Here is a 23409-nt window from a genome sequence, read left to right on the forward strand (position 1 = left end):
GCTGGCTCACACCTTTGAGGCAGACACACGAGGGTCTTTGGGACCCTGTAAGTGTAAACCAGCCTGGTTTACATGGAAGCTCCAGGCCACTCAGGGTGACAATAATGAGACCCTGTGAAAGTAAAAAGAAAAGTGGAAAAGGTTTTTCTTCAGTGGGAAAAAAAAAATTAGAGCAATTTAATTCTGAAATCATTGTTTTGTTTTGAGAAAGGAACTACATCAAAGTTCAAAAGAAACAAATCACCTGTAATCCCATCCTAGCAGGGTGACCCAAGCTGACATTTGGGACAGTCACTTTTAACATTTTTTATTTCACACCCTGGTGAATCCCCTCCTAGCAAATATTCCCATAATTGCTGTTCATTTCTTTGAAAAAAATGCTAATTTAAAGTAAAAGAACAGTCACACAATGAAGCTCCAAAAAAACCAGGCCTCGCCCCGTCTCTGGAGTAAGGGCTCCATTTTCTCTTTCCCCAGCAGAACGAAGGAGTTTTTGTTTTGTTTTGTTTTTTGAGACAGAGGTCTCACTTTGTCACCACGGCTGTTCTGGAACATTCCCAAAGTTCTAACCCAAACTGAGTGCTATTTTTTCCCTTTCACCATTCACTATGCTAATCTGTTTTGCATTTAAGAAGAAAAGGTCATGTGACTTGTCGCCCTGAAGCTTGCTCTTCGTGGGTTTCTCCTCTCCGTGATTCCATATGTTCTTTGTCCATGTTCACCACGGTACTGAGCTTTCTTATTGTTTCCTAGATATGTACAAAACACTAGCTTCTTTCCTGATGTGTAAGCTAATCTTTCTTCTAATTTTGTTTGAAATTTCCTTTGTTTGTCATCAAAACTCTTTGAACTTTGATCCACTAAGCTTTATTCTCCATAGCTGTCGTCTCTCCATAGACTGTGCATAGATTTTCACCTTGCTGCCCTCAGAGTCTGAATACATTTGTTTGAATATGTCATTATGTAATGGGGCTAGGAAGTTTCTTGTTGCTACAGAACATCTGTGGTACCTAACTTCTAAGGTGGAAAGGTTTAAGGATGGAGAGATGGCTTGGTGGGCAAGAGCCTCGTTATGGAGATCTGAGCTTGGATTCCAGTTCCCAGGCAAAATTGTGTGTGGCCACCTGTGCCTATAGCCACATCACTGTGGAGAGCAAAAACAGGAATATTATTGGGACTTTAGAGCCAGCAGCCTAAGAAATCCTGCTTCAAAGGAAGTGGGTGAAGGGTGGTAGAACAGAATACCTTCTTCGGATCTTTGTAGGTACACACACACACAGAGTCACACATAATAACACACACAAGAGTCACACATAATAACATACACATACACAGTCACACATAGTCACGCAGGCATACAGAGTCATACAGCCACACACAGTCACACATAGTCACGCAGGCATACAGAGTCATACAGCCACACATAGTCACACATAGTCACACAGGCATACAGAGTCATACAGCCACACACAGTCACACATAGTCACGCAGGCATACAGAGTCATACAGCCACACATAGTCACACATAGTCACACAGGCATACAGAGTCATACAGCCACACACAGTCACACACACACACACCACAGTCACACAGTCTCACACACACAGTCATACAATCATACATACAGCCACACACAGAGTCACACACTGTAACACACACAATCAATAACACACACAGCCACACACACACAGCCACACACAGTCTGGCACACATACAGTCACACACACATGCATACACATGGATACACACACAAAGTCTCACACACACAGACAAAGAGTCATGCACACATACAGATACACACACACCAAAGTCAAACATACCAAAATCATATGACAGTTACACACTCGGTTACACACATAAAATCATGCCCACTTACAGAGTAACACACTCATATACACACAGATATACATACACACACCAAAGTCACGCACACATACAGTCAACACACAAAAGGAGAGATACCGTGGCCACAGTTTCGGGGGTTCTGATCTAGGCTGGTTCATTCCCTTGCCTTTGACCTATGGTAAGACTGCATCTTAGTATGTGCTCATGACCTGGAGGAAACCTCATCTCATGGCCAGGAAGTTAAAACAAGAAAAACAAAGCTTTGGCAAACAAACACAGTGATGTATTACTGAGCTATTTGGTGGCTACTTCTAAGTCAAGGTTTTATTTGTCGTCTATGATATTAGGTACACGTGACAGCTAGAAAAGATGACCAACAGACTCTAGGTCCTCTGTACTCTGTTGGGGTGCCAACAGTCTCCGGCAGGGTCATTCATTCAGTTCAGGCTGCTTCCGTGTAACTAAACAACAGAGGAAAAGCTGTAGTCTAACTCCTTTCCAGTTTAACTTGTGTTCTCATCCTTTGTGAATTGGATTTACCATAGGAAGGCAAGCAGTCATGTTCAAAGCCTTAATCACTGGTCTGTAAAATAGGAACCTGGAGACATCTGATGGCGGCAAATTGATTGGTTGGTGACTTCTCTTTACCTGCCACAGTTGGAGGTGTGTCTTCCCACAATGAAATCTGTGCAGAAGGCCATGACTTTGTGCGAGGTGGGCTCTGGGATCCAGCCTGTGGAGGTTAAGGGGGAGCTAGTGTGAGTTCGTAGAAACAGTGAGTGGATGCTCACCATCTATCCCGAGCCCTGGGGCATCAACAGATCCTCACAGGACCGCAGGGCCCTCAGAAAGGAAACTCTAAGGCCAGGTGGAACAGGTCATACTCTCGTTAGTAATGCACTCTTGCAGTTCTGATTCCGGGTTTGATTCTCAGCCTCAACTCTGAGCCTGTGGAACAAAGAGGCCAGCTCCGTAGTCGTCTCCTGCTATGCCCAAGAGACTCTTTCCTATTTTGCAGCAGAAGCAAACTTCCCCACGCTTCCATAGGTTTTTGTACCCTGATAATAGGTTTCTCTGCCAACGCAGTAAGCCAGATTAAGATGAATTTTAAAAGACCAGGTTTATTGGACCAAACACTCCAGGGTGATATTTACAGCATCCCAGAGATGAAGGGTGAACAGAAGAAATCACATGGTCTAGAGGAGGGGACTTAAATGCGCTGTAAGGCAAGGTCTCAGCAGCGCTGAAGAAGGAGCCTGGACTTTTGGCAGTTTTTCTGAGAGGGTGAGGTTTGGAGAGAGAAGGGTAGGGCCAAGCTGGAGGTTCCGGTGGAAGAGTCTTGAGTTCCCGGACCTAGTCTGTTGTTCCTTATTTACTATGCTAGAGCGAAACAAACCCTCAAATAAACAGACTTGCTTGTGGCTGTGTATGTAAGCGTCTATTTGGACCAGGCAGCCATTCCTAAGAGGATTTTGTGGACACCATATGGAAGAAGACACAGCAGGAAGGGACAGAATCAATTGGTTGAATGAGCCAGCATCTGAGAATGGTCTCAAGGAGGGAGCAGAGAGGATGAGAAGTCTCTAGCTCTCAGGACCACAGGCTGGGTAAAACTGAAGTCCAAAGGGATGTGACCAGGGTGCTGACAGAAGTGGGGTGGCGGAAGCTCGACACAGGACAAGGTAACTTGACCTAGGCAAAGAGGAAACTGCCAGAGAAAATGAAAATCGGGCAAAGATCTGAATTGTGCCCCCCTGGCTCAGCAGGAGCAGACAGGCTACTGGGGAGGAAAACTGTATGTGGAGCTTCAGAAGTGAAAGGGAACACGAGCCTTGGATTATAGTATAAGGAGGTAGAAATTGTGAGGACCGGAACAAGAAGCCAGGATGGAAGGCAGAGCTAGGACTGGCTTGTGCAAGGTCTCCCAAAGGATTAACACTAAAATCCCACCAGCAAGGGTCGCAGGGAAGAGAAATAACTAGTATAGTTAATCAGGACAGCCGGGAGACCGCTGGTCAGCTTAAAGAGCCCATCCAGAGGAAGTAGGGAGGAGAGAGAAGTGGAAAGAATCAGAGCAAAGACTTTGGAAGCAGTGTAGACAGGGCTCCTTCCTTCCCCTGGCAAATGATACCCAAGGCTTGTTCACTCCACAAGGATAAGATGTTGGAAGATGATTCAAGACACAAAATGTTCATGATGCTCCCATGCTCTTCTCACACACAATAAGTCTGATCCTAAGGTAGAAGCGAATTATAAAGTACCTTCAAAAGCAGAAAATATCCCCCCTAGCTGGAGAACTTTCTGGGACCTCGTAAACTAGTGGGGGTTCACTGTTTCCATAGAGAGCCCCATTCTGTGGGTCTGGAATGTGGCTCAGGAACCTGTTTGCCCAAGCATCCCGGGTGGTCCCTGTGATCAAACTGGAAAGTTGCTGAGTTGCCTGTGACAAGTCGAAATTCTATTACAGGCTACATACATCACGTGCCTCCAGGTACAAAATGCTAGATGTCACAAACCATTCCGTACCTATAGAAAGCAGGTAGGAGGCTCCTGAGGCTTGCCTGGCAAGGGGGAGAGAAGACGGCTCACTAGAGGGAAACTTAGAGTGTCATAGACATGCTTACATCTTGGTTACCCTCGTGTCCCTCCTTACCACAGTTTCTTCCCTCTGCTACACCCTTTCACTGTTACACACTGCCTCACCAGAGCTGGGGAAACAGGAAGTTATCGTGAGCCAAAAAAGTATTTCCTCTTCAGCCAAGTCGTCATAGCAAAAACAGTAAAAGTGACGAACCTAATCTGAGTAGTTAAAATTGTGTGAACTCATCCCAGGACTTGATTCTTTTCAGGAAATCATCTGCTGTCTCACCATTGAAAGATTTAAGGTGTGAATTGGGACCTTTGCAGATTTCATGGCATATGGGTGAGGTCCAAACTGTGGCGGGTAAGGGACAGACAAATAGATCACGTGGACAGAGAGTGAGTGTGAAGTTTTATTGAAAGGGGGTGTATCGCAGAAAGAGAGAGAGAGAGAGAGAGAGAGAAGAGGGAGAAGGAATATCAGATCCTTCTAACTCAAATGCATCAGGGGCAGCTACAAAGAAAAATGACGCTGGGCAGTGGTGGTGCACGCCTTTAATTCCAGCACTAAGGAGGCAGAGGCAGGTGGAGTTCAGGACCACCCTGGCCTACAAGAGCTAGTTCCTTGGAGTTGTGAGAGGAGATCACTTTACCTCAGTAGGGAGAGATTTTTGGGAGAGTGGGCGGAGCAATCAGAAGTCCCACAGCTGATGATGCTGCAATTCCATTTGTGGCCATAACTCATTAGAATTAATTAGAATTAAAAGTTGGGCTCAAAATGATGTCAAGACATCATCTTTATAGCACAGTGCATGACAGCTAAAAGGTTGAACTCACCCAGCATCTACTGGGAGATGAAGGGCTAAACACAACAGCACAAACACCATAGGAAACACTTCCACTTAGAGAAAAGGAGAAAATTATAACATACGTTACTGTTGGGTCCAAAGGTAACTCCATTTCCCCAAATTCTGGCTGTTACCCAAAACCCGACATTCCTCAGGAAATTGTGAAGTTGGTCCCTCTACCAACAGGAGCCATTGTCCTCAGCACTGGCAGAAGGGACAAAGGCTATCTGTGATCCTATTAGCATACAAACTGACAAGATGGTCTCCAGGCTCCCTCAGCATCACAAATACTTCTTCCAAATGTCAGCGTCCATTAAAGCATCCTAGCTCTTCTCATCTCCTCCCTGACCCTAAACTTCTCCAGCTCATGACTTGGCTCCCTGCAGTTACTCATTCTCCTTTTAATCCTGCTGTTTCAGCTTTCTCTCTTTTCTTTTGCCCACTCTCTCTTTTTGTCTTCACTCCACCACTCTCTCTGTCTCCCCCACCCACCCCCACGCTATGCAGCTTCTCTCATGCTCAGTTCTGTTCTGTTGGCCCATCTTCAGTCTCCAACTTTCTCTGCCTGCTCTGGCCTCGTCCAGATGCCTCTGTTTAGCAGACAGTTTCAGTTTGAAACCATCCCAAAGTTCTGGAGCAGGGTGGCGTCAATAGTTGAGCAAGGGGAGTGTCTTTCACGCTGCAAACCTGTGCCGTTAACAAGGAGGAAACCAGTAAATTTTATAGCAGGTCCATGTGCTGATTGCTTTCCATCAGCTTGTTTCCGGTTTCCACCAACAAACCAGAGCCATCCTAGAAGAGGGAGCCTCGTTTAAAGAATTGCTTCCATCAGATTGACCTGCTGGCCTATCAGTGTGATCATTTCTTGATTAGTGACTGATGTGGGAGGGCCCAGCCACCCCTGGGCAAGTGATCCTGGGTTGTTTAAGAAAGCAAACTGCTCCCTGAGATTGTTCACTGTAGAATGTTCAAAGTTACTACAGCACTAAGTTGACTAATTTTACTAAATAGTTTTATTATAACAAATTATATAAAAAAGTATTTCCATTGTAACAAATGTAAAGAATACAGAAAAAAATGTAAAAGAACATTTTAAAGTAAAAGCATGACTCGTCCAAATATAAAGAAAATATGTGCTAAATACTTGATGGTATTTAAGGAGGGAAACAGTTTAGTGTGAAGAGCAAAGGAGAAGGCAGATAGCTCACACACAGGCAAGCAAAAGCTCAGATGAATGCCAGTGTCAGACTAGGTGGTATTTAATGAGCAAAACATGTATGGATGTCATAACGAAACCCATGTTTGTGTGCAGTTATGTGTGCATTATACAAAACTTTAAGAAAGACCTAAACAGGTGCATTGTAAACCCTATATTCTGTCAAATTGGATTATTAAAGGCTGTACACTAAACTAATGACATCAGGAGTCACTAGCTAGCTCCTACCTTTGCCAAGGCAGATTTTCTTTTTTTTTTTTTTTTTTTTTTTTGGTTTTTCGAGACAGGGTTTCTCTGTGGTTTTGAAGCCTGTCCTGGAACTAGCTCTTGTAGACCAGGCTGGTCTCGAACTCACAGAGATCCGCCTGCCTCTGCCCCCCAAGTGCTGGGATTAAAGGCGTGCACCACCACCGCCTGACCAAAGCAGATTTTCAAACTTTCATTTTATCAATCAAGAAGAATAAAGTGCTTCTTCTAATTATATTTCTTTGATTACTTGTTTGTCTTTTTACGTGAAAAAAGCTAGTTGGCATTCTTTGGGCAATAACCAATCCTATTCCATTCCTTTGTATTTATCTGAAGGCTTAATTTCAGAATAAACAAAACTATGGATTTTCTGCAGGCTTGCTAAGTCCTGAATGGAACAATCATGGAGTAACCCTCTTATTCACTTGAAGTTTTATTTTTGCAAGCTCCTAAAGACAGAAATACTCTCCCTTTCTTATGAGTTGAACTTCATGCGGAGTTTGGAGTCTTTGTCAAACAAACCTAGCAAGGTTTCCATAGCGCAACTGTTTGGATACTCCCTGAGCCTGGGAACTGTGGTGCACACCAGTCCTGTGCATCTTGGGAGGATCACCCTGCCGTCAGTGGCTGCGAGTGGCAGCGGAAAACTTTCAGGGGACACTGGTCACCATGTGGGAGTGGAGGAAGACTTAAGTCGGCATGGCCCGTGGGCAGTCGGGAGGCTAGGGGTCAGGGGTGGGGAATAGGGTGAACAGAGATGAACTGGGAAGCGAGGAAGGTGCACAGCCAAGCGACAGGTGAGGCTACACCAACTGCCCGCCCCCTTCGTCCGGCCCACAAGAGTGTGGGCGGCGCCACGGAACCAGGGCGGGGCGACCTTTGCTCGAGCCTTAAGCCCACGGGGCGGGCGAGGCGAAGTGGCCGGGCCGGGTGGGGTGTCCGAGTCCTCAGAGTCCGAGGTCGCCTCTTGCCAGGTGGCCCTGCCGCTGCTGCCCCTCCCATCGGGTTGGGTTTGGCAGCGAGGACCGCACCTGGGTGTGCGGTTTCGGTGTGACCCGACTCGGAACCAGTTTCGATTAGGGACAGCGGCTGGGCGAGAGGGCGGAGCGTTCGGGACGAGTGAGAGGAGGGGACCTGGTGCGAGAGGCTCAGTGGGGACGGTCCCGCGCGGGAGACAAAGAGCGTCCAGAGAGCGCACTGAGCATCGTTGCTTTCCAGCCAGGCAGCGTCGCAGACTTGGGGACCCCGGGTCCGGGGTGCGTTACGGAGCAGGCACGGGAGCTGGGGACCCGCGAAGCTAAGAGGGATGCGGACTCCGGTGGTGATGATTCTGGGCATGGTGTTCACGCCCTGCGGGCTACTGCTCAATCTCGTCAGTACGCTGACACCGGGCTGGCGGCTGATGAAGGGCTTTCTGACCCAGCCAGTGGACGTGGTGCTGTACCAGGGTCTATGGGACATATGTCGCGAACAGAGCAGTCGAGAGCGCGAGTGTGGCCAGTCCGACGAGTTGAACTACTTCCAAACCAAGCCAGTGCAGGCAGCCCGGGGACTCATGGTCACGTCACTGGCCATCACCGCCGTGGGGCTGCTGCTGGCGTCGCTCGGGGTGCGCTGCTGGCAAGATGAGCCCCACTTCGGACTAGCTGGCCTCTCGGGCATCGTACTTTTCGTCGCGGGCCTCTTCAGTCTCGTTCCAGTCTCCTGGTACAACCACTTCTTGGGGGACCGCAACGTCCTACCCGCCCCGGACAGCCCGGTCACTGTGCAAGTCAGCTATAGCCTGGTGCTGGGTTACCTAGGCAGTTGCTTGCTGCTGCTGGGCGGCTTCTCGCTGGCGCTCAGCTTTGCGCCCTGGTGCGAAGAGCGCTGTCGCCGGTGTCGCAAGGCGCCCCCCGCAGGCCCGCGCCGCAGCAGCATCAGCACCGTCTATGTGGACTGGCCGGAGCCCGCGCTCACACCAGCCATCAAGTACTACAGCGAGGGCCAACATCGGCCCCCTCCTGCCACCGAGCAACGGACCACCAGCAAACTTAAGGTCGGATTCCCGATGCCACGGCCGCCGCCCAAGGCCTACACCAATCCAATGGATGTGCTTGACGGAGAAGAGAAGACATCCACCTCCCAAGGCGGTTCCTCCTCTCGCAGTACTCGGCCCTGCCACAGTTCGCTGCCCTGCGACTCAGACCTATAGACGCAGCTCACCTACTGTCTACCTGAGCACTGCATGGGGTCTGAAGGTGACTTGAACTTGTGTGTTGCCATGATGTCTACAGCAAGAGCTCTGGACACCTTTCTATTTGGAGGGCCTTCCTTTCCGAACTCCTCCTCAGATACTAGGCTGGGTTCACTTACTTTTAAGGAGTTTCGGTTTTCTCCTGAGGGAACAGGTCTTCTCAGGCAGTGACGAGAGAGGGTGACGTTTTGCATACTGTTTAATCGCAGTAACAGCAAAAACAAAATCGCAGCCAGGCAACAGGTCTTAAAAAGGTGTAACACCTTGAAAGTACAGTGTTCTAAGTTACCCATGAGTCTTTATAAACATCGCTGTTGAGGTGGTTGGGGGATTTTGTTTGTTTGTTTGTTTTTTGTTTTGTTTGTTCCCGCTCCCTGCTTCAGTTTCCGGAGAACTCAAATGGTCAAAAACTGTAAATCTGTTTGGCTGTGTTCGAAGGATGTTCTGTAAAACCAGCAGCTTCAATGGCTTTTATGAAGTGAAGTAACTCGTTCAACTCATATTTATATGTCTTCGTGCATATATACTATTTATCTTTTCTAGCCACTTATTTCTATGTAGGAGGTTGAACTTATTCAAGAAATTGTCTTCCAGAAGCCAGGAGAATAAAAAACTTGACACTATACTGTACTGTTTGTTCCCTAGATACCTCACCCCTGGACAGAGAGATACATTTTATACAAAACCAAACTGTTAAGTTGCATTTGGCTCAAGTCCATATGTACATATCTTATTTATAAATAAAAATTTTAAACATCAGTCTCAGTATCCCTACAAAAGCTTGTCTCCAGTTTGGAGACTTTCAGCATTTGGGACTAGCAGGTTCCTGGCGGCTTAGGCGCCCTGTCTACAATCAGGCATTCACATCTTGGCCCTCTCCTCCTAAGATTACTGAAAGGAGCCAAGGGGCCCCACTCAAGTCCCGGATTGCTTTGTTTTCAGGCTCAGCTTGTTTCCAGTGCCAGCCAAGTCTATTGTTGAAAAAAAAAAAGGCACCAGTTTCGGGATGAGGGTAGAAGTCCCCTCCTCCTCTTGCCCGGGTACTTTATGTCCCAGGCGGGCAGCTGTGTTCCATGGCTTGCTAAGCAATGGAGTTCAAAGTGCCTTTAACTGAACCGAATCTGTTATTTAAAGTTCGGAAGTGGGAACCAGGCATCCAGGCAGCCCTGACCACGGAAAGCTACAATCGAAGGAACTGACACTTGAGGAGGACTGAGAAGGTAGAAATTTACAACCCTAGCCACTTAGTAGTGAAACCAACTTTTGCACCCCCCCCCCTTGAGGACCCCTATGTTAACATGCAGGCATATCACTTTCCAAATGCAAATACCCAGGTGGCAGCCCCTTAAACTGCTTCAAAAGTAGATCCCAGAAGACCTCAGTACAGTGATTCTCAACCTACAGGTAGCGGCCCTTTTGGGAATCACCTATCAGATATCCCGAATATCAAATACTTACATTACAATTCCTAACACTATGAAAATAATGAACTAATTTTATGGTGGGCACCATGTACAACATGAAGACCTATATCACAGGGTCGCAGCATTAGGGAGACTGAGAACCACTGTGGCAGTGTATACGGTCCTGGAGGTACTCCAGGTGGCAAAGCTCCAGCTGGGATTTTGCTTCACTTAATTGCAGCTGGAGGCAGGAGGCCATTCGTCAACAGAGCTCTGAGCACCTGCCGATAGACGCTTTAGAAGATGGCAGCTTACTATCTGTATTAGTTAGGGTTTCTGTTGCTGTGGTGAGACACCATGACCACAGCAAGCTGGGGAGAAAAGGGGTTATTTGGCTTATACTTCCACATCATAGTCCATTGCTGGAGGGAGTCAGGACAGGAACTCAAACAGAGCAGGAACCTGGAGGCAGGAGCTGAAGCAGGAGCTGATACAGAGACTATGGAGGGTGCTGCTTACTGGCTTGATCCTCATGGCTTGTCCGGTCTACTTTCTTATAGAACCTGGGACCACCAGTCCAGGGCTGACCCCACCCACAATGGACTGGACTCTTTCCTTATCAATCACTAATAAAGATAATGCTCCACAGACAGATTTTATGGAGGCATTTTCTCAGTTGGAGTTCCCCCCTTTCAGATAATTCTAGCTAATGTCAAGTTGCCATATTCCCAAGCCAGTATAACTTGGATGCAGAGCTAGGATAGACAGTGAAGCCCAGGTGCATTCAGCTTCCGCTTCGAAGACAGCAGTTGGAGGCTTTGAAGCCCAGAGGTAGCCAATAATGTGGAGGTTCTTGAATTTTACCTGCTCTTGGCTCCAAGTACTGATGGTGTTTGCTAATACCGAGCAAAGTTGGTGTCTTCTGCCTTTTACTCCCTCACAGTTATTCTCCCTCATTTATAGGCAAAACACCTTTTCTGTGATGATTAATACTGGATCACTGAAAGCTAAAACTATTCCTCCTTCCCGCATCAGCAGAAATGGATCCAAACCTCCTTTTTAAAATGATTTATTTTTTGGTCAAAACAGGCTCAGGACAGCAAGGAAAGAGATTCCCGCGTGGGCCTGGGGTCATTTCTTGTCCCAGTGGTCATTCTTTGCCGCAGAAGCACACACTGACCCTCGGCTTTAAACAAGATATTGGAGGAGGTCATCTTTGCTGTCCTGCCGTGAGTGAGTGTGATTCCTGGCCAGGGGAGTTGACACTGACCTATCAGACGCTGCACTGAAGTTAGCTCAGTGACATAGGATGGCACAGCCACCCTGCACCAGACACCCATCACATGTCCCATCAGTCAGCACATAAACTGTCACCACTTAACCCCTAAGTCCTTCCATGCTGCTCAAGCTTGCCTAGAGGCCATAGAGGCCAGGAAAGCAGAGGAGAGATCGCTTTACACAGTATTGGCTATGCCTGTTCTCCAGTCGGCCTTTCCCTGGGACGTGAGCCTCACCAAGGACTTGAGGTGTGGTTTTGCAGAACAGAAGCTGCTTATCTGCTCGGAGGCTGTGGGAAGGACTGGCAGGCAGCTTCGGAAGCCACCTCTTCTTTATTGCACAGCGCATCCACCCAGAAAGTATTTTAAACACCTGACATTTTGCAAGCACACTTTGTGTACAGTGGAAAACAAAACAATTCGGCTCTGACAGACTCTAGTGGGAGATCCCATTCGATAGGATGAAGCGCAGTGAGTCAGGGTCACATGATGGAGGCGGGGGGGGGGTGATGCTTCAGAAAAACATGAGAAGGAGAAAGAGAAAGGTCATATTTGAGCAGAAAAGCGAAAGAAGAGAGACAGGAATATTACAGGCAGAAGGGATGACAGAGCCCACTCCCCTAAAAGTGTTTTCTTTCTTCTGTGGCAACTAAGACTAGGTACATCGTGACATTTGCTCTTTACTAAGCGAACAATAGTACCATTAGTAGGAAACACGCTGTGGAACAAACGCAATCAGTGTTGTAGAACGCTTTCAGAATAAAAAGCAATTTGACGTAAAGAGCTGGTGTGGAACATTTTATTCTGCTAAGGTACAGATCGCCCCATAAGCCATCAGGCAGGTAACACACTGGAGACTCATAGCCCCGGATTCTCTGGGTGTGATGGTGAATGTCTGCAATCCCAGAATTTGGAAAGTAGAGACAGGAGGATTAGGAACTCAAGGTCATACAATGCTATGTAGTGAGTTTGAAGCCAGCCTAGGGACATTTGCTCTGTGCATGCACGCACTCACGCACGCATGTGCGCGCATGCGCGCGCGCACACACACACACACACACACACACACATTCACACTAAAAGCCTTTCCCTTGCCTCATACATAACTTGCCGTGCATACAGAGAGTTATATGTACCCGTGGCCACCGTTCCCAGTTCCAGGGGGCGGTTATCACTAAAGATGAGCTCCTTTTCCCTGTGTGGAAAGAATGACCAGGACTCAACTATCTATCACTTCAAATTTAAAAAACAGTATTTGAGATTCTCACCCTGTCTTGCCCCCCATGTTCCTCTGTGAACTCACTGAGCTGCAAGCGATAAAATGACCTCTTCCCTCGTCCTTCCATAATGAGAAGGAAGGTCATGAAAACAAAGATGGGCTTGTTCAAACCAAAGAAGCCCGGAGAAAGCTCAGCACAGGGGACAATGCTCACCAGGCGCTTGGTTCTTCAGTGAGGGATGAGGAGGGGTGCCTTCACTGTGGGCTCATAGCTAGAATCCCAACACTTGGGAGGCTGACGTGGGAGTTCTGGGAGTCCAAGGCCAGCCTGGGCGGCATGGCGAGAGCCTCTATCGCACAGTAGAACGAAGAATGAAACAAAGGGCTTGATTTAAGCATTTCCGCGACTGACAAGGAGGTGAACCAGCTGTCCTGCTTGGAAAGCAACATGACTCTTAGGGGGAGAGAGGACCCGAGAGAGTAGAAAGATTATTTCACAGATAGCAAGCATCTTTGCCACTTGCATGGTTAATGCCCCTGCCAACTCCTTTCATACACCTCAATAGCCATTTATGCCATGGGACTCCAAAATGGCTTCCTCTTATCACTGGGCTGCCGGGGGCTAAACAGTGTAGACAACTTTCAGGGCACATGAGCGGTCAGTCTCTGCTGCTGGTGTGAGTTTTGTCCTTGCTAGTCCCATGTCCTCATCTGAAATGCTGCAAAGACTGTTGGAGACAACAAGAGGGTCTCCTTCAACCTGGTATGCTGACGCTAACAGTTAAGAACTGGGAACACAGAAATAAAATTTGAACAAGTTGGCCTAAATGCTAGAAGTGGATCCGAGAGCCACAAAATCTATTTCAGAGTTCTCGGTCTCTCTGAATCCCTTAAGCCTCCCAGAGTTAAAATAGTAGCACCCTCCCAGAATTCCCCCTTTCCCGGTTGTTTTCTATACAAGGTTCTAAGTGCCTAATTTAACTTTTAATTGCTAGCAGGCCTGAGAGGTCAAGGGCACGGGAGGACTTTGACCCTAATTCATAGGTCAATCCACGTTTCTAAAGATCTTTTTTTTTTTTCCAGAAGACAACTCATGAGATTTCACATAGGTTTATTGCTCTATCTATTCATGTAATAAGAGCCTGACTCCATAACCTGCCTCCTTAATTTCCATCTTTTAAAAGAGTTTAGGACACAGAGATTAGGAAAGGAAATGGGTTTATTTAGTTGGCCAAACTATGCAATTGTACTGGCTAGTTTTATGTCAACTTGACACAAGCCAGGGTAATCTAAGAGCAGAGAGCCTCACTTGAGAAAATGTTTCCATAAGACTGGGTTGTCTGTCGGCCTGTAGGACAGTTTTTCAAAGTTAGTGGTTGATGTGGGTGGGCCCAGTCCAGTGTAGGTGGGGCCAGCCCTGAACTGGTGGTCTTGAGTTCTATTAGAAAGCAGGCTGAGCAAGCCACGAGAAGCAAGCCAGTAAGCAGCCCCCCTCCATGGCCTCTGCATCAGCTCCTACCTCCAGGTTTCAGCCTGTTTTGAGTTCTTGCCTTGGATAATGTAACTGGGCTGTGATTCAGGATTTGTCAACTAAACACTTGCCTTCTCCGCTTGTTTTAATTGTGGTATTTCATCACAGCAGCACTAGCTAAGAAGCCATAAACTAGAGGTTGTGATAACATTACGTGTAAAGAAACTGGTAAATTAACAGTTAATGCAGATATTGTCACACTAGGAGACTCTTGTAGTTTAAAATATATCATTTTAAGCAGCTGATAAGATTGTGGAACTGACACACCCGTTCAGGAGGTAGGAATAGTTTGAGATTCAATACAGTCTTGAGATTCGATTCTAAAAGCATGTCCTTCTGATGAAATGGACACTCGGTATATTTTATAAACCCTTGAATGGAGAAGGCATTAAGAGTTGTGTTAAAATGGATTCACAATGAATATACTTAAGCTTAGACTCATAGGAAAACATAGCCAGGTCAGAGACGTGATAAGAGGAGGAGGGGCGATACACAACACACTGGTAGCTGACTGAATATGGTCCACAACCATATTCCTCCCAGAAGCAAAGGAAATGACAGGAATTTCTGGGTTCTGGGACGCAGGAGTGACTGACACACTCAGTGACAGTCACATTCAAGCCCAGAGCCTGCAGAAGCCGACGGGTCTAACCAGAACGCAAGTCCTGAGGGTCTGCAAGAAGGTCCCCAGGGAAATAGGACAGCAACTCCAGGCTACCCAAAGTGATAATAATACAGATGTTTATCATCCATATCCATTGTGGAGCCTGATTCTATTCATGTTCTTTTCATACATGTGTGGACAAGGGCAGAACGGTCAGTGATGTTAGTTTTTCAGAGATAGAAAGATAAAGCCCTTTTGTGGGCGAAGGGACACAGGGTCCTGGAATGCGGGATGAGTTCTCGCACATACCGCTGAACTCACACACAACTTAATGATGCTCATCCTATCATCAAGACAGAAAGACCCAGCACGGCCTAATCAGGAAGGGAGGCGTCCCTGGCATTTGTTCTTCTGGTCAAGCTGATCTTTTCTTATCAGATTTCATACCTCACTGAAGAGCTCAGAACATTTTATGCATTGCCCACAGAAATAATAGAGCTTCCCGTTAGCCTTAGTGAGCTGCACAAACTCATTCTGTGAGACAAAATTCAAAAGTCTAGAAAAGACCCAAACTAGAAAACTCTCCTAAGTGATATTGGGTTCATTACAGTTTAGACTCATGTGACTGGATTCACGTACCATGCTAAGCCATACACAGGCATTACACAAGACAAAGTGCTTTGTCCAAGGTTGCTCCCACCAAATTTTAGACCACACTACTGTTGTGACCCTATGTACATCATAAATTCAGTGTCTTTGATTTCATGAAGCAGTAAGAATCTAGCAAGACCAGCAGATATATTGGCAGGCCAAGCACTTGTGTGATCCCCAGCAGGCAAGAGCTAGTTAGGATGAATCTCGGTGTAGCCTACTTCCTATGGTGATGACCACAATTCCCACTGACGTCATTTTAAATAGCATTAGACATAGCACGTGTCTGAGATTCTATATCTACAAAGGATATTTACCCATTCTGTTCATTTCAGAACTGACTGAAGTTATCATAAAGAAAACAGTTTTTACAAAGGAGTGCCAGCCTAGAGGTGAAATTTACCTATGATGCTGATGCTGAAGAACAAATACTTGAACACTCGCCACCCTGCAGGAACTTGGCTTCTAACTGAGGGGCAAGAAGATCTTTGATAAACCAGGAAACCGGTTCAGAGGATTAGAGGCCACGAAGTCAGTGTCAGACTCAAGATTTAAATCTAGCACTTCTGACTGGCACTGGGTCAGGTGACCAGGGGTAAGGATCCCTCGTAGCTGAGTCTTGGCCTCAGCTATATGTAGTTCAAATTGAATTCTCACCAAATCGAAGAATCTACAGTTTTAAAAAACCCACTAGCAAAACCAGAAGACCGCCTCTAATTTCAGAAGGAATCACTTGAAGTAATTAGCATTTACCACAAACGGTTCAGGAAGTGAAGAGAGCAGACAACGAACTGGACAGACAATATTTATTGAGAGGTGTCAGCTCTTTGTTAACGAGGTCATTCAGTTTGTAAAGAGGTTAAGGATTCCTGTGGGAAAAGAGTTGGAGTTGAGAAAATATATGCTACATTCACACAGAACAAGGAGATAGAGTTGGTGGAACTTGGAGATGGGGAGACCACAGGGAAGGAGTAGCAAAGTTTCCGGGGGGATCTCTAATCCAGGAACAGCCCACCCCACTCCCTAAAGAACTCGGCCCATGTGTGCACGCCACTGAAACGTCTAGGCTACAACTTAATGCATGTTTCCTTGTAATTCTTCAAAGCAGAGCTAAAGACCAAGGACTTAGTAAGCAGAAGTTTGGTATAAACAACAGCCACGTTCACCCAGCTCGGACTTTCCACAGTTGTACTCTAAGCTTGTCTCACCAACCTTTTTCCTCAGAGTGTTCCCAGCCCCCCTTGGCATACCTGCTCATCATAGACTTCATTGACAAAAGTTTCGCTATTCATTAGATTTTCTTCTTCTTGGCTGTTTTCTTTATCATAGTCCAAATTTCTTGACGATGTTCTACAATCACAGAAACAATATCAAAACAATAGCTTGCGTACAAACCAAGGGAGGGATGGGTCAGTGCTTAAGAGCACATCCTGCTCTTGCAGAGGACCTGAATTCAGTTTCCAGTATCCACACAGATGCTCAAAACTGTCTGGAACTCCAGTTCCAGGGATTCAATGGCCTCTTCTGGCCTCTGAAGGTGCTGTGCACACAGTGGACATGCATGCATTCAGACAAACACATCCAATATGTAAAAATAAATAAATCTAAAAAGTATACAATCATTTATCCACTGTCATGGTTAATTACATAGAAACTGTGTTTCATTTTAATAATCTCTTAAATAAAGCAAGTGATCTAGAGTGGATAGCACTTGAGTTGATTATTATGTGTTATTATGCAAATATAGGATTGATTCTCTCCTGAAGGAAGGCCAGTGGCCAGTCAATGAGAAATAACTTCAAGGACAGGTAAGGGGCAGTGGGACAAGTTAAGCAGGAAAGCAGGTAAAAATAGCAGAAGGAGCAAGAGTGAACTAGTTACATATTAATTAGCATTTGCTTGGACGTGTTCATTTTCCTGCCTTTTCTTTGGTCTATGAATTGAAGGCAGAACAATGAGACAGCTTCTAAAGCGTTAGGCCCCTTTACAATTCCTCATCTCTAGGCTGCTTAATGTTCTTTCTCAGTCCGTTCAATCACTTTCTTCAAACACACCTTCCTCCTGTATCTCACAATGTCACAAGTACCATTTGGTTACTGTTTGTTCCTTTAATGGCTTTCTTGCCCTTGGATAAAACTTGGTGTAAATTCTTTTCATTAGTCCTGAATTTCATCTCCAGGTGTGAGCTACATTGTGCCCTGCAATACACCAAGTCCACAAAATGTAGACTTTTTAAAGAGGCACCAAAGCTAAAGGAGACCAACAGAAGGAACCCCACCACAACATGAGAAGAGGGGTGCAGACACACATAGAGGGGAAGACCTTGTGAAGGGCAAAGGAAGACACCCCAGCATCTACCAGCCACGGGGATAAACAAGAAAACGAAGCGCTGTGCTAACACTTCCATCTCAGGCTTCCAGCCTTCTTGAGAACATTAATTTATGTTTGTGATCCCCAGCCTGGTACTTTAGCAGATTCATAACCTCCTGACAAACACCTTCAATCGCTGGTGCTCCCTCATGACTCTATTGTTGGGGAAACCTCACTTTCATTCCTGTAGCTTCATCACTGACGACCGTTCAATCAGATTTTACCCTGGCAAGTGTCTCAGGCCCCACACTGAATGACACACCTGAGGTCTCACTCAAGGAGAATGACCCAATTACTACTTTTCTGGGTCATTTAACAGGTGCCTCATCATCTCAACCCTTCCTCTGGATATGAATCCCTAGAGCGGACTTAAATTCTCAACCCCACTCGTGTTATTTTATAAGATGCCTTTGAAAGGGAATTCTTCCATGAAGACACTACCAGTCGCTCACCTTTTGGATTTACGTTTTCTTCTGAAACGCAGAAAGAGCCCCAGAACTGCCAGAATCGCCCATAAAGCAACTGCGACACTTAGGGCCACATAGCCAGTGGCCAGGCCACGGGTTGCTTCTTGGCAGAACTCTCCATTATATTCCGCCAGGCAGAGGCATCTCCTCAGCTTTCCTTCCATGGTGCAGACCCCTCTTCCATTGCAAAAGTCTTGGCTACAGGGCACATGATTTGCCTCCGGTAGAGCCCTGGAATCAACAGTTTCCTCTCTTCCCTTGGTTTGGGGGATCTTGCTATCTGGGGCAGGCATTGACGTGGTTAGTGTTTTTCTGACAGGATGCCGCATCCCTTCTTGTCCTAGATGTTCACCTGTGGTGGACTCAGTAGCCTGGAAAAGTTTGGAAGCTTCTGGTGTCAACCGTTTCTGAACTTCCGGCTTCTTAAGTATTGATGTGGAACGGCTTTTATCTGGATTCAGACCTACAAGAATCAAGGCAGATGGAACTGTTTGTCCAACCTCCTTCCTCTAGGTGATGGTTACTCAGTCATATTTAAATTGGTGGAATCAATGACAGATATTTAAGGGATGGCATTGATTTGGATATTCTCCAAAGCCATGAACACTGATGTACAGCGGGGGCTGGGTAGGAGGTACTCACAGGCCACTTCATCAGATCCATCCAGACAGTCAACATGACCATCGCAAACTTGCTCTGTGGAAATGCGCTTCTGACCGTCCTTACAAGATCGTGATTGCAGAGAGCACTGGACAGCTTCCACGCACGTGTGACCATCAACCAAGCAGTAGCCCACAGGACACCTGCAAGTCTTGCCCTCAGGATTTGGTAAACAGATGTGACTGCATCCTCCATTGTCTGTGGAGCAGCTGTTGTTACCTGTATAACACCCCAGCCCATTCCCAAACCAGAAAGCCAAAAATATATCAAAGATTTATAGGCTCCGAAAGAGTTTTCTACATGCGTTTTATAAATACGTTATCATCAAAAGATGCAGATGTTCCCAACAAATTAGATAGCTCTTCCATTTGACTCCTTTCAGTTAATGAGGCTCTGAGTAATTAATAATTCTTCATAGATCAATGTGGCTTTAAATGTTTAACAGGGGACCACCTTAAGAAAAATTGAGGTGACTTCTTAATCAATCAAGACTATATTGTGGGTGTTTTTCAGTCAAACCCATCCAATGACAGAACCAGAAAGGCCTTGGAAATAAAACTATTTTTAGTTGAAAGCAGTGAAGCTGGGAGGTTTATCATCCTTTTCATAGTCTGGTTAAGGGAGCCATTTCTCATTTAAGATCATTCCTCAAGGCTTAGTCTTAAACTTCTAATGGTCTTGTCGTGTGGGACATTCCAGGCACGTGGCACAGAGTTCTTGCTCTAAGAACTAAGAAACAGAAAACTTGAGTGATCATCTATCACTTGGAGGAAGTCTAAAAATTATTTCCTTATTGATCCAAGACTAGCAGCCCCCCCACATGACTAGCCCTCTTTCGTGGGGCTTGATGCTCACAAAAACAAACAAACAAACAAAAAAACCCAAAAAACAGTGGGGCCACATTCTCTTAAAACTAATGTGTCAAGACCATCTCTGACTGTTCATAAGTTGAAGCTTTAAGGCTCAATCAACATCAAATGTAGATATAACTCATGGTGCATAGAATGAAGGTTAGCTTTGCTTCAAAGATTGTGTGTGTGTGTGTTGCTGAAGATTCGACCCAAAGTCTCATATGTAGTAGGCAAGAGACATGCTGACCCTCCAGCCCCCCTTTTTTAAAGACAGGATCTCACTATGTTCCACAGATAGCCTTGAACTCACTCTATAAGCCAGACAGACCTTGAGATTAACCTCATCCTGCCTCAGTCCCCACCAAATAGAACCACCAGCCTGCACCAACCACCAGGTGTTTCTTGTCTCAAGTGGCATTTTGTTTATAATAATATTAGTATTGTTTAGTCTACAAGAACAAAGTGATATATTCTGGTTTCTGAGTCTAATAGATTTCTGTGTATTTGAATATTGTGTGTCTTAGTGTCTGTTTCTTGTGTTTTTTCCTTGGCTCTTTTCTTCCCTGTTTATTTTGTCCTACTGTGGTTTATGCCTTTATTTTATGTTATTTTATTTCTATTACTACTATTATTTTAGATGCCTGTTTGTATTCTAATGTGAAAGAGTAAGAGTGTGGATTTGGGTGTGAGGGAAATGGGGAGTGTCTAGGAGAAATTGGACGAGGGGAAAGAGTAATCAGAATATACAATATGAAACTAATCTGTTTTCAATTTTAAAAAAGTTGTGAGTGGAGGAGGCTGGTAACATTCATTGGTAACACTCAGGCCCTGTGTTCACAACGGCTGGGTAGATCCCAAGAACAGCAAGTACACAAAACAACAACACAGAAAAGGAAATCAAACATCAGCTGCTGAAAGCCGGAGTCTGGAAGGTCCATGAAGGAAAAAAAAAACTAATAAAATAAAACTTAAGAAAAAGAAAGTGAAGCAGAACTCAAGTTTTATAGTGTAGATCTTTAGTGTCCCCCAAAGGTCCCTGTGTAAAGGGTCTGATCTCAGTACAACACTATTGAAAGGCACTGAAAATAGAAGAGATATGACTCTCTCTCTCTCTCTCTCTCTCTCTCTCTCTCTCTCTCTCTCTCTCTCTCTCTGTGTGTGTGTGTATGTGTGATATTCTAGTCTCTTCTTTTGAAAGCCAGCACACCGAATCCATCAACTCCCAGCCCAATGGATTTACCATGGCCATGCTTGGTACCCAGTTCAGAAGACAGTGGGGTCAATGGTGTACCTGACCCAGACAGTGGAGAATGGCATATACACACCCACATTGGGCAGACCAGTAAGAGTTTTAGACAGGAATATTTTTACATCATGGGAAACACAAAGGCACTCCAAGGAGATGGTAGGGCAGAGTGCCCCCTCTGCGGGAAGTCAGCGGGCTGACTGCAATGTTGTCACAATCACAGGAGGTGTACTTACCCTGTTGACTAAGTGTACTATAAACTTTTAGGTCTACAACCTTCTGGTCTACTTGAAACCATTGGTTTTCCGAGACTTGAGCTTTGCTGTACCAAACTTTGGTGATCTGGGCTGAAACAAAAGCCAGAGAATAACTGTTAACAGAAAGAAAATCCATGGCAGAACCGTTCCTAGGCAATGAAGTGAGCTTAGGAGAAAAACTTTAACTCATCTGAGTGAGCCACCAAAGCAAAAAAAAAATTTTCAGACTGGGTGCATATTTTTCTGCATTTCATTGTGAGAAAGAAATGCTGAGAGAACCTTTAAAAATGACAAATTTCCAACCCAAACCAGGTCACATGGCATGTCCTCCACAGCAGAGTCACCTGTTAGGCATGCGTGGTGACAAACACTTATAACATTAGCACTTTGGAAGCTGAGACAGGAAGACTGAATTTGGGGCTACAGAGTGAGACGCTGTTTCAAAAAAACGACACACAAAAATATCAAAGTTACATGTCAATAAATTAATTGAATGTTGAACTAGAAAGAACAAGTGACACATAAATGTGGGCTATGCATTGAGGGATTGTCTCAAAATTGATTAGAACGTGTGTCTGGAAATAGCTCCCTTGTAGGAGGTGATGTGCGGGATCCTAAAGAGGTAGGGAAGTGGCTCATCCCACACCTCAGACACTTGGAGGTAGGGAGGATCTGGGAACACGTTCGGCTGGGGATGATTGACACCTGGACATTGAAGAAGACAGGTTTATTTTAAACCTTTTCTGCAGTTTCATCAAGTCTAGATACTCACCCAGAGTTTATTCCCAGGCCTCTAGCATAGACACCATAATGTACTAGAATCCTGGGATTTGGGGCAACCCCCTTAATATGCTAGAAATGGCCACACTCGAGTCCTGAAAAAAGCTGTGTGTGTGCCAGGAAAGCAGAAGCAGGGATGGACGAGGGCAACAGCATAGGGAATGGGGCTTTGGGAAAGGCTGTCACAAACTATTAACAACCAACATGTGTGAAAATGTCACAGTGAAACCCATTTCTTTTATGTGGTCTAGGAAAAGTAATTTAAAAAATGAGAAGAGAAAGTCCACCTTGTGCCTCAGGTTTACTTTGTCAACTATGACACGTCCTGCCATTTGATGGGGAAGCTGGGATAGCTAGTAACTGAGAGCAGACATGCCCCTTGTTCCAATTCCGGGTCTACTTCTCTCTTGCATAAGGTTATCCAAAGGTCCATGTATTGAAGGCTTGGTCTCCAACTTAGGGCTAAGGGGAAGGAAGTTAGGTTGCTAAGGGTATGCCATAGATGGGAATTTTAGGTCCCTGGCCTTCCTTGTTCTCTCTCTTTGCTTTTTGCATCCATGGGACAATTTGTTTCTCTGCCACATGACACATCGCGATATACTTCCTCACCAAAGAGCCAAATGCAACCAGACAAGTGCCCCGAAACCCATGGAGCTATGAATCCAAATCCTCTTCTCCTCGTGAGTCGGTTGTCAGGCGCATTTTGTCACAGTGACAGATTGGTGGCATAGCAGTAAGAAGCATCAAATGAAATACAGACATTTAAGGACCTAAGCATAGTCATAGAGAGCAGGGGTTCTCAACCTGTGGGTCGCGACCCCTATTGAATATCCTATATATTAGATATTTACGTTATTTTACATTATGATTCAGAACAGTGAAAAATTACAGTTATGAAGTACCAATGAAATAATGTTATGGTTGGGGGGTCACCACAACATGAGGAACTGTATAAAGGGTCGCAGCCTTAGGAAGGTTGAGAAGTGCTGATATAAAGAGTAACCAAGTAAGTGACAGGTCCTCCAAGCCTCAGAGGCATTGTCACACACCCTCCTCTAGGCTAAGGAAGTCAGCATTTCTTCCGAGAGTAAGACACTGCTAGGGACAGGCGCTAAGAAGAA

The 23409-nt window shown here is 45.7% G+C and overlaps 2 protein-coding genes across 9 annotated transcripts in view; one reads left to right on the plus strand and one right to left on the minus strand.

Moving 5' to 3' along the window:
- LOC130862994 (prolow-density lipoprotein receptor-related protein 1-like) overlaps positions 1-23409 on the minus strand; it is a 128210-nt gene that overhangs the window by 61654 nt on the left and 43147 nt on the right. For 2 of the 8 annotated variants that reach the window (XM_057752854.1, XM_057752861.1), the window contains 5 exons: positions 21488-21598; positions 19137-19373; positions 18480-18957; positions 16908-17007; positions 16451-16526 (listed from right to left, as the gene is read on the minus strand). In XM_057752854.1, coding sequence (XP_057608837.1) covers positions 16497-16526; positions 16908-17007; positions 18480-18957; positions 19137-19373; positions 21488-21598 — 956 coding nt within the window. In that variant the 3' untranslated portion in view covers positions 16451-16496. Of the gene's footprint in view, positions 1-2278; positions 2580-16450; positions 16527-16907; positions 17008-18479; positions 18958-19136; positions 19374-21461; positions 21599-23409 lie in introns of those variants that run through there. The other 6 variants (XM_057752853.1, XM_057752857.1, XM_057752855.1 and 3 more) reach the window with 6 other exon arrangements.
- Cldn23 (claudin 23) lies at positions 7950-9611 on the plus strand. The gene has a single exon (XM_057752862.1). The coding sequence runs from the start codon at positions 8043-8045 to the stop codon at positions 8928-8930; it is 888 nt and encodes a 295-aa protein (XP_057608845.1). The 5' UTR covers positions 7950-8042; the 3' UTR covers positions 8931-9611.

This window comes from Chionomys nivalis, chromosome 20 (assembly GCF_950005125.1).
Source record: "Chionomys nivalis chromosome 20, mChiNiv1.1, whole genome shotgun sequence".
NCBI lineage: Eukaryota > Metazoa > Chordata > Mammalia > Rodentia > Cricetidae > Chionomys > Chionomys nivalis.

Coding starts and splice junctions, on each gene's coding strand:
- Cldn23 (XM_057752862.1), top strand. CDS start 8,043: ATGCGGACTCCGGTGGTGATGATTCTGGGCATGGTGTTCACGCCCTGC.